This window comes from Manacus vitellinus, unplaced genomic scaffold (genome assembly GCF_001715985.3).
Source record: "Manacus vitellinus isolate BGI_N305 unplaced genomic scaffold, ASM171598v3 scaffold_12_pilon, whole genome shotgun sequence".
NCBI lineage: Eukaryota > Metazoa > Chordata > Aves > Passeriformes > Pipridae > Manacus > Manacus vitellinus.
In genome coordinates, this window is record NW_021938949.1 from 10681629 (window position 1) to 10692239 (window position 10611).

General features: G+C 41.4%; 3 protein-coding genes across 5 annotated transcripts in view; 2 read left to right on the top strand and 1 right to left on the bottom strand.

Moving 5' to 3' along the window:
* The window catches only part of REXO5 (RNA exonuclease 5), a 19455-nt gene extending 14919 nt beyond the window's left edge, over nucleotides 1–4536 (bottom strand). Inside the window, exon 1 of the mRNA XM_018067370.2 lies at nucleotides 4339–4536. The gene's annotated coding sequence lies outside the window, so the exon portion shown is untranslated. The remainder of the gene's footprint in view (nucleotides 1–4338) is intronic.
* Nucleotides 114–6202, top strand: ERI2 (ERI1 exoribonuclease family member 2). 3 transcript variants are annotated; one of them, XM_018067371.1, is made up of 6 exons: nucleotides 114–417; nucleotides 566–722; nucleotides 1218–1318; nucleotides 2334–2415; nucleotides 3107–3195; nucleotides 3396–6202. In XM_018067371.1, the coding sequence occupies exons 1-6, from the start codon at nucleotides 349–351 to the stop codon at nucleotides 4716–4718; spliced, it is 1821 nt and encodes a 606-aa protein (XP_017922860.1). In that variant the 5' UTR covers nucleotides 114–348; the 3' UTR covers nucleotides 4719–6202. The 3 variants fall into 3 exon arrangements, with proteins under 3 accessions (XP_017922860.1, XP_017922861.1, XP_017922862.1); XM_018067372.1 differs by having other exon boundaries at nucleotides 611–722; XM_018067373.1 differs by having other exon boundaries at nucleotides 3387–3487.
* Nucleotides 6203–6972: 770 nt separating this feature from the next.
* Nucleotides 6973–10545, top strand: THUMPD1 (THUMP domain containing 1). The gene is given in 7 exon segments (XM_018067384.2): nucleotides 6973–7009; nucleotides 7012–7040; nucleotides 7043–7070; nucleotides 7073–7194; nucleotides 7451–7631; nucleotides 7990–8238; nucleotides 8822–10545. Coding segments are annotated over 7 exon segments (972 nt in total). The 3' UTR covers nucleotides 9148–10545.
* Nucleotides 10546–10611: the final 66 nt, after the last annotated feature.

The following is a 10611-nucleotide window of genomic DNA, read 5'->3' on the forward strand; positions in this document are numbered from 1 at the left end:
GGCCGCGGTCTGCCTTCGAACGTTGTGTCTTCATTACACTATGTTCCTTCTGAATCCTGACGTTTCAGCCCCAGTTTAATGGAGTAATATAATATCTAAATTATATCTATCTGTCTATCTAAAATATATATATAAATCATATTTATATATTATATCATAGATTCAGCTGAGTTGGAAGGCACCCATATATAAATGGAATAATTTCTCTGGACAGCTTTAACCTTTCTGGCTTCTTTGTGTGTTGGGTTGTTTCTCTTTTTTTTTTCTTCTCCTTCTGTGTTTGTCGCAGTCGAATTTCCAGCAGTCCTGTTAAACACTTCAACGGGAGAGATTGAATCTGAGTTCCACATGTATGTCCAGCCTCAGGAGCATCCTCTTCTCTCTGAATTCTGTACAGAACTAACTGGCATAACACAGGTATAAATTGTGATTTAGCATTGTTTTACACTTGTATAATTGCTGTTTACAATTTTATTTAAAGAGGCCTTTAAAGGGCTAAAAAGAAATAAACCTCAAATGAATTTCATTGCATTCTAAGACACACATGTTGTTCTGTTTCATAAAGGATCAAGTTGACGAAGGGGTCCCTCTCAACATTTGCTTATCACAGTTTATGAAATGGATTCAAAAGATACAAAAGGAGAAGAAAATTATATTCAGTACGGATACTCAGAGTAATTTCTCTTCGGAAGCAAAAGCTTGTACCTTTGTTACTTGGACAGGTAAATAATATTTTCATTTGCTTTTTCTGCAGAGTAATAACATTTGGTGGCACTAGTGAGACTGTGTCTTCACTTCTGTTCTGCCAAAATCCTGGTATTAGGTATTAAAAATGTGCAATTTTGAGATAAGGCTGAAAATATGGAATGCTGATGTGTTTGCAGCACCTCTGTCTCCAGGGTCTGACATTGTTACATTTTTCTGCTTTACATAGTGAACTGTGTCACCGTTCTTAATCTGTCTAAACAATTTAGTGATTGAGATCTTTACTTGTCTGAAGTCATTTACTAACAGCAGGGATTCGCTGCTCCTGATGTCCCACTGCAGCAACCCCAGTGTTTTCTGTGGACAAAGACTTCACAGCCTGTGCTTCCTCTCCTATCGATGTTATGTCTCTTTATGCAGATTTTAGGCCACATAAAGGGCCACACAGGCCACAGTATGTGAATTTTAGGCCAGTGCTGTAGTGGTGCATTGACTGTGGTTTTCCTGCACAGACTGGGACCTGGGTGTGTGTCTGCAGTACGAGTGTAAAAGGAAGCAGCTGCGAAAACCTGACATTTTGAATTCCTGGATTGATCTCAAAGCAACATACAGGGTGAGAATATCTATAGACTGAAACATTTATATCCACATTATCACCCCAAAGGGTAACTATACCTGAGCTTGCAAGCCAGTGCTGTATGTCCCAGTGACCAGAGTAACCTGTAACCTGTTTTCTTTTCATGTTGTTATCACTCAATAACCAACTGCATGGCCTAGAACTGTGTGAATTTTAATAGAAATCTTAATGGTAGGAAAAGATTGTTGTCTGATAAATGATTGATAATCTCAAGAAAATTTTGAGCTGCTCTTCCTTTCTTTAAACCTTTTGCTCTGCTTGTTTCCTGACATCCCTTGTTTTGAGTGCCTTATTGCTGCCTTGCATTGCTGTGTTGAAAGTTATCATCATAGAGGTACTTACAGGTCAAGACCAGAGAGTACATTCTGAATAGTATGGATAACACTGAAAAAATGAATGTATATTTTATTACATAGTCTATACCAGAACAGAGTTCTAACCTGGGGGCTAACAGCACCTAAATGTACCTTTCCCTGTGTAATCAAGAAAACTTTCAGAGGGTGACCCACAAGTCTACCTGTGCAACAGAACTAGGTCTCTAAAAATAAACAATGTGAATATTGCCCCTTCCTAGTGATCAAATCAGATACTGGGAGTAAGTAGCAAAACTCACTTTTTCTCATTTAAAAAGAAATCCCATACCTATGTCAAATATATTAATGCCTGTGCCTTTGACTGTATATTTAAATATGTCAAGGTATTATTTATAGTTATATTCTTCAATGCTGGTCTGTTAAGGCCTTCATCAATGTAAGCCATAGAGTGCAGACAGAATGGATTTGCTTAAGACTGAGAGAGGGGATTCATGGTTCTTTCCATTCTGATTTGTTACAGGGTAAGTCACGGTCTTATCCTCAATGCAAACACCCAACTTGCACAATTGACTTGTGAGACTTATTATTCATAAGGTGATATTTCTGAAATGGTTTTCATTTGACTAGGAAGAAGTTTCGAAATGCTTCATGTTGAGCACCTGCATTTCTTTCCTTAGGCCTTCTATAATAGGAAACCTAAAGGGCTAAATGGAGCTTTGCAGGATTTGGGGATAGCTTTTGTAGGACGGGAACATTCTGGTAAGTGATATGATGATCCTCATTTTAATATAGGTATATAATGCATATTAATATCTATTTTATAAAGCTAAATATTTCCTATTTAGTTTAGTTAGCTAAACTAAAGCAGCGAGTCAGTAGCTAGTCATTACTCTGAATAGTAACAATTGTTTCCAGGTTATGCAATGAATTTGCACAACAATGTTCTGTCCAAAGGAACAGCAAAACAAGAAAGGCAAAATGCTTCAAAGATCAGAGTTAGTTATTTCTAGACTCATACTTTTTTCTGAAGTCTCTCTTAGTGCTACTGAGTGCATGTTCATAAGATCAATTTCTGAATTGCTAGGATGCAAAAGAAAAGAGGTGGAGGGAGGATAAGAAAACTTGAGCTCTGAACAGCATGTTAATGTGAGAAAATTCCAGCACAATATGAATTTATATTTTTGGACTTGATTAATAAAACAGGGAAAGGATTTTTAAAATTGTGAATAGATATTCAAGTCTGTGGATTGGTCCTTCAGATGTTTCAGCACAGGGAATTCTTTGGAATTTTCTACTTCCACTTTCCTTTTTTGAATTAGATAACTGTGTCAGAGTTCTGTGACTCCTTGTCATTTATGTAAGGCTTACCTAGATCACATTTTTCCTCTTATTAGAACTGTCCCCAGTAGCAGTTTTAAAAGAAGTTATTAATATAATCATACTTTTGAAGGGTTGGACGATTCTCGGAATACTGCTCGTCTTGCTTGGAGGCTGATTTGTGATGGATGTGTGCTGAGGGTTACTAAATCTTTGGATAAGGTTAGTAACTACTTCATCTACTTGCTTGGTAGCTTGGAATACAGATGAAAGATGAGCTATTCAAATAATAAACCCAGCATCCTGACTTTGATTTGAACAGAACATCCGTAGGCTGATACGCTTATTAATTTTGTGCATTGATTCCCAAAACTTCTGGGTATTCACTCTCCAAAATTTCCTTTTTTTTACGGACTCCCTAGGCACGTCTGCAGGGTAATTTAATTGCCAGAACACTGGCTGGAAACTTCACTGACAAGACTCCACTGGGAAGTAAGAGCAGGCCTGAAACATCTAGAGATAGAACATCAGAAACAAACTCTCTGGCTGAGAACAAACACTCTTTTGCTGGAAACAACATAACTTCTAATGTACAGACCAAGGAACAACAGACCAATTGTACCTCAGCAGATGTCCATGCTGTACCCAGCAGCAGCTCAAGGACTGAATTCCATGCTCAATGCCAAAGCCCTTCAGCAGCATCTACTGAGAGATTTCCTGTTCCTCCTGAGCTGGCACAGCCATCTCCCAGTCCTGCACCAACAGGCATCCAGCAGGGATTGAGCAATGGGCAGCTTCTGGGTACAGCCAGATACAGCCCCCCAGTACAGGGACCAGGACTGGTGCTCGTCTCCACTACCATCCCCTCAGTTACTGTCTCCAGTGAGGAGATCAGTACCAGTGCTGACTGCTTGTCTCTGCTGGCAGACTGGGAAGATGTTGCTTTAATACCAGAATCTCAATATGAACAAAAGTCAGACTCTGTTCAGCTCAAGGATGACTCGAGTACAGATAGTTTAACAGTGTTTGAAGAAAAAACAATTTCAAAAGAATTGGCTGTGGCAAGTTCAGATAATCAGAGTTTGGAGAAAAGCGCAGTATCCGTGGAACCTCTGAAACCTGTCATTTACAAAAGTCCTGATACTACAATCTATAATGTAGGAACAGTGCAAAGGCAGACTTCAAATTTTTCAGCTTTTAAGTTACCATTTGCAAAGGGAAATACCATTTCAGCACTAACTGGAAATTACTCTACTTCAGAGGTTCCTAAAAGAAAGCCAACTAGTCCAAAAACATTCCCACCAGCAAAAAAACAGTCTTTTGCTATATATCAAGAGAAGACTTCATCTTTTGATCATTCCTTACCTTTGAGAAGTTCAAATTTGCCCAAAGTGTCTCCTGCCATTCTCAACTCCACAGTCAACTTGAATCCACGTGTAAGAGCTGTGAGAAGTGGAAAACCAACTCCCCCTCTGTGCAACTGCGGTCGAAGAGCCAAAAAACTCTGTGTGTCAAATGCTGGCCCAAATCATGGCAAAGCGTTTTTCTGTTGTCCTGTTGGCAAGCAAAACAGTGATAGAAAAGGTTGTGGATACTTCAAGTGGGAATATGCATTTCTCAAAGAGAAATCCAATGGTCTCACCCTGAATGCGGATGCTTTGACCTCTCTTAGAACTGTTTCTAGTAATTTAGGAAATTCTTCCAACAAAAGCTATTTATGTCTTAGACCCTCTATGAGAACATGAAAATGGATAAAATTTTTTGTCTGAATCTTAAACTCGCTAAGTTTCATGCTTGATGTAATCAGGACAGTCAAATGATATCAGATACATGTTCTCAGAATGGGACAAAACAGTTCTTGGTTAACATAGATAGAAATGGAAATTGCTGAAGCACACAAAAATATCAGTAGATCCTGAAGTAACTCATTAATGACGTGTGAGAGAACAGGTAATACTGTAAGTGCTAAAATTAAAGTATGAGCAGCTGTTGCTACAGATCTTAAATTTCTGCTTTATTATATATTTTAAATTCTTTACTAGCCCAGTCTTTAAAGACAATTTTAATGACACAGATTTTATTTGCACTTTTTTGTAAATATACTTGGGATGACTATAACTAACTTTTAAAAATCTATTTAGAAGTTGTCGCACTTCTTGAAAGTGATTCTTGAAGCAATAGTATCCTCTTAAACTCCTACTGGTTTTTTTTTTTATCCTTTAAGTAACAATAAAGATGAGATGTTGGTGACACTTCATTAAATAACTTTAACTCCCATCACCTGTTGTGCTCCTGCCTCCCTGAGTTTCCCATTTCATTTGTACCAGTGCCTGCTTTTGTCCTGTTAGCTGTTGGTGTAGCATCTGGGACAGCGAAATGGTGGGAATCAAGTAAGGGTGTATTCAAACCTAAACTAGGAATGATATAGTGCCATGTCTTTTACTTGGTGTTACTGTGTAAATCTGCAATACCTTACTTTATAAAAAATCCTACGAAACACCAAGTATCTTAATTTTTTTCTCCACTCTTTCCAGCACAGTTCATTTCTTCAGATCTTCCCGCTAACAGTCTTCCCATAGGAATGAGAAACAGTCCTTGGATTTTGGGTTCAGCTATTATAAGTGGTCTATGACTTACAGAAACATTTTTATAGTGTTGCTTATTGCAGCTGACTTTTCCCTTGGAAGTTGTGTCTGATAATCAGTTCAACTGGAACGAATAGGACTCAAGAACAAAATTCGTCCTATATAGAGAGAACCCTACAGTGCAGGAGCACAGTAGTGGATGAGGCACAGCAGGGAGCTGGCTGCCAGTTGTGTTCTCTTTTCCACTAAGCTCTGCCTTCAAAAGCTGCAGCACTGACTGCTGGGAAACAAATCAACCCACGGTGATTAGTGGAAGAACGGAAAGTGCAGACTGGGCTGGATATTCATGAAGGCTGTGGACAGACAGAAACAGTATGTTCTGCTTTGCCAATGTAGAAATGTATGCTTTGCAGATACAGCAGTGAAGTCTATTCAGGGTGCCAACAAAAAGTGATTCAAATGATTATCAGATACAACTTCCAAGGGAAAGTCTCAGGTTTCCATTTACCTGTTCAAAAAGCTTCTGTTTTCAGCTGGTCCCTCTACACTGTGACACTTTCAGGACTCCGCCAGCCAGGGGCGCAGGGGTCGGTGTTGGATGTGGCGTTGCAGTGCAGGACTGAGGGCTGCTCGCTCCCCTTCAGCCACTGGGTTTAGAGATGTAACAAGAATTCATAGTATTTACAACATAGAAACTACACATAGCCAAGCCAAATGATTTAAAGAAACAATGAGGAGGAGAACTGAGGCAGCCAGCAAGGCAACACCCAGTTACTTTTTAACCATGTGCATCATCTTGAACAGGTTTACAAAGCAGTCTCTTAGAAGCTGGGGGGGGTTTCAGACAGAGAAGAGCACCAAGACCCTCGATGAAGACCCTCAGAGGCCTTATAAGGACATGCATATATGATAATGAGCGTTGGGAAATATCATGACTATGTAATGAGAATGAGGGGAATGAAAAATAAATAATCATGTAATATTGACATATAAGCTGTCGCAGTGATACCTCAGTGTTGCACTCTGGCGAAATGATTCGCAGGGAACCTGGCGTCGCAATAAGGAATGCCTGGCTTCTAAAACTCAAAGACTGAGTCTTAGAAGTTTAAGTGCCGATTTTAGGCAACACGTTCCCTGCCCTCCCCTCAATTCCGGAATCATGAACACAGGCTAGAGTTCGAGGGAAGCGAAAGCGTCAAGGGCTATAAGGGACGGCGTTTGGCCGCGGCTGAGCTCGCCCCGGAGCGCGGGTCACCGCGGGCCCGGCACCCGAACCCCATCGCCGCCGCCCCTCGGGCCCGCGGCGGTGCGCGGCCGCCGCCCAGGCGCGGCGCATGTGCGGGCCGTTGCGGCGGGCGCGGGGCGCGGGTCGGCTCGGGCGCCATCGCGGCGGTGCCGCGCCGGAGCTGCCCGCATGCCGCGGGCGGAGCCGGGGGCGCGCAAGCGGCGGCCCAAGGGCACTTCGCGGCGGCTGGCCGGGCCGTAAGCGGCCCCGCGGCGGCGGCGGGCGGCAGCTGAGGCCGGCATGCGGGGGCATCCCTCATCACCTTGCAACGATGAACGAGCGCGAAGTTGTCGTGGGGGGCTCTACAGCCTGCTCGAGAGTACGGGGACTCTAGCTCTACGGGCCGAGCAGGTTGCGTGCCGGCGGGGCCGGCGGGTGCTGGCGGGGGCAGCGCGGACGCCGTGCGGGGACGGCGCCCCCAGGCCTCTTGTCCTCTCCCTTTCTGTGTGTGAAGCAGCCCGGCTGTGCTCACCACACCCCCCCCCAGGGCCGGTTTCTGTCCGCGACCCCCTGTGCTGGCTGCGGGAACGGCCCGTGCCCAGCTCCCCCCGGCCCCTGGTGATCTGCGGGCGCTGTGGCTCGGTACTCACCGACAGGCTGTGTGAAGTTTTCAGATCACGAGGAGAGGCTGTCTGGAAGCGACAGGGAGGAGGATGAGGACGACGTGGAGGCGGCCCTGAAGAAGGAGGTTGGCCAGATCCGTGCCTCGACGGAGCAGAAGCTGCGGCGGTTCCAGTCGGTGGAGAGCGGTGCCAACAACGTGGTCTTCATCAGAACCCAGGGCATAGGTGGGACATCGGCTGATGCTGAGTAATGCAAACTGCTCTGAACACCCTTAGCGATAGGCCACAGAGCCTGTCTTCCAAGAAACACGTGTATATAAAAAAAATAGTGTTTCCCCTTCCCTTTGGCTGTGCCACTGAGTTTTGTCATTAATGGAGAAGCTAAGGCTAGAGGAATTGTGCTTTCACAAAATAAGCTTTGATTATCCAGTTTTGGTATAGTAAATCAGCTCTTTACATAAAAAGGATTTGAGGCTGACAGCAATGAAGCCAAGTGTGCATTTCCCCAGCTTATTATTTAGAGGGGGAAGGAGGGAGATAATGCCTTCTATTTGTTTCTCATACCTAACTCTTTTCCTTGTAGAACCTGAGAACCTGGTGCACCATATATTAAAGGATATGCATACCACTAAAAAGAAGAAAACAAGAGTCATTCTGCGCATGCTGCCCATTTCTGGAACTTGCAAGGCTTTCATGGAGGATATGAAAAAGTACACAGAAACGTTTTTTGAGCCTTGGTTTAAAGCCCCTAATAAGGGCACTTTTCAGATTGTTTACAAAGCTCGTAATAACAGTCATATGAGTAGGGAAGAAGTAATTAAGGAATTGGCAGGTATGTATGGATTTCACACGAAACAGATCAAGTATATCCACAACCCACAGTTGCATGCACAGCATAGGTCAGACAGTTAAAAGTGATCTTAATGGGCACACATGTTTGTTGCTGAAAGCCTGTATGTCAAATTATAAAAGCTTCTCTAAGACTTAAAAAAAGCTTGACATCAGTATTTCTTGTTGCTGTTGATGTCTTAAGAGACAACAAGCAAAAGAGAGAACATTGATTATAATTTGCAGTGTCAGTTAAATGTGCTTTGAAATACCTGTTCTCAGGCTTTTTCTCTGGCTGCTATATTGAAATAACGTGTTACTATTTCCGTTGAATTTTTGACTTATAAAATAGCTTCACCTTACTTGAGCATTTTGTTTCTTGGTAATTGTATTGGGATAGTTTTTCAGCTACTCCAGTCTTACTGGTGGTGTATTCTGAGAGTCTTGCTCTGTTCTGCTATTTTAAGCAATTACAAAAATGAGTAGGATCTTGCCTTCTCACTCTTAACTTTTATCCTTTCAATAAGGTATACTTATGCTCTGAAACACTTTTCCCAGCATCTTTTAAACTGCATCTTCTTTTGCAGGAATTGTGGGCAGCCTCAATCCAGAAAACAAAGTTGATCTTAATAATCCACAATACACAGTTGTGGTAGAAATAATAAAAACCGTCTGCTGCTTGAGTGTGGTGAGAGACTATGTTCTGTTCAGAAAATACAATTTACAGGAGGTGGTGAAGAGCAACAAAGAAGACACACAACAAAACCCATCAAGTGTGACAGAAGAACAGAACTCAAAGGTAGTAAAACCAGAAACTGAGGAGGAAAAGAGCTCAAAAGAAGTAAAACAAGAGAACAAGAATCAAGGTGAAATAGAAGCTGAGCCCAAGGGGAATGATGCACTTACAGTGTAAAAAATGCGACAGAAGGGAAAAGTAAACATAATCCAAACATATAAAAAAAGTTGCCCTAGAGTTCTGAAAGGGTGTTTTAATGAGGAGAGTGGGTTTTGTTTTGAGATCTTCTTTTTAAAATCCACATGTGTAAGAATTTTAAAGCTCACTGCAGGTGGAACAGATACTACAGCAAATGTAAGGGTGCTCAAGAGGACATCACCTTTCTGGTGAAGCTGGCTGTCCTACAGCTTTGTTCTGCATTTCCTTTACCTGGCACAAAAAACAGGAGTGTGTGCATGTATATGTAGCTGTAGCCATCCTGACATGTATGGAGTCTCCTTTGTTATATCTGATGGCTACAGTAACCAAAAGGCAGCACAGAACCAGCTCTATGGTGAGAGATCTGGAAAAGACAGTTGATTGCAGAGGGTTTTGAAGGAAGTGATCTGACAACTGTGTAACTGCAGAACTCAGTAACATTTTTCTGTGTGAACAACAGAATTAGGTAACCCTGATAATTTCCTGTATGGGAGGGTTTTATACATATATATATATATATATATTTACAGCTCTACAAGGATATGCTGTCTTGAAATGAATGGAAAGAACTGCTGTGATCAAAATACTTGAATATTATGAGACGATTTAGAGTAAGAGATTGAACTGTTCTAGAACAGTAGAAGTACAGTGCAGGCATTGCAGATGGTTTTATCAAAAACTACACGTGTTTACATTAGCTGTGTATGCAGCAGTTACTGGTTTATAGAAAATGCTATAGTCACTGAACAGAATCCTTTTGACTAATTTGCTGCAAATAGCCTTTTGCTGCTCTTTCCAAAGAATTAATCCTTGAGGGATTTTATAAAGTTTTTTTTGTTTTTATTCTTTTCTTACATCTAAAAATTTGAATTTAAATACTGCTTGGAAACTTCTTCTGAAAGAAGCTCTCCATTTTACTATGCTACATAAGGGGAATTAAATTTTATTTTTTGGTACATTTTTGGCTTTACAGTAATAATTTTGTTTCAGATTGAAAGTAATGTTAGTGAGTCTTTCTGTTGTCTGTTACAACAGCTGTTTGAATATCCCAGTGACTTTTAAAAACCAACCAAAACCAGTGCAGCTATAACTTGTTTTCCAGTAGGGTTTTGAATATGCTTCCTGTACAACTGTCTAGTTTTAGTATTTAATTTCTAGCATAAAAGCCTGTGCATTGCTAATGGGAGAAGACTCATCTTGAAGAACGCTACTTGTTACTTGTCTTGGTTTAATGAAAATGATGTGTTCAAGTCTCTCATAATTTATATTTTCCTGTTCTCTCAAAATTGTTTTAGAATTTGGAAAATGCAGATGACTTTTTTTCCCTAGTCCTGTCTTCCTTACCACCCATTTATTAAAACTCTGCTTTCTTACCTCCATATTGGTGTTTTTTTTATATTTTAAAGCTTTTTGTGTGTGGATTAAAACCAGCAATGTGTAGGT

What these genes read in the sequence shown, in the direction of transcription:
- ERI2 (XM_018067371.1), top strand. Translation starts at nt 349, where the DNA reads ATGTATGTCCAGCCTCAGGAGCATCCTCTTCTCTCTGAATTCTGTACA. An exon ending in TACCTTTGTTACTTGGACAG is followed by an intron (nt 723 to 1,217) that starts GTAAATAATATT and finishes TTTCCTGCACAG; the next exon opens with ACTGGGACCTGGGTGTGTGT. An exon ending in TTACTAAATCTTTGGATAAG is followed by an intron (nt 3,196 to 3,395) that starts GTTAGTAACTAC and finishes CGGACTCCCTAG; the next exon opens with GCACGTCTGCAGGGTAATTT.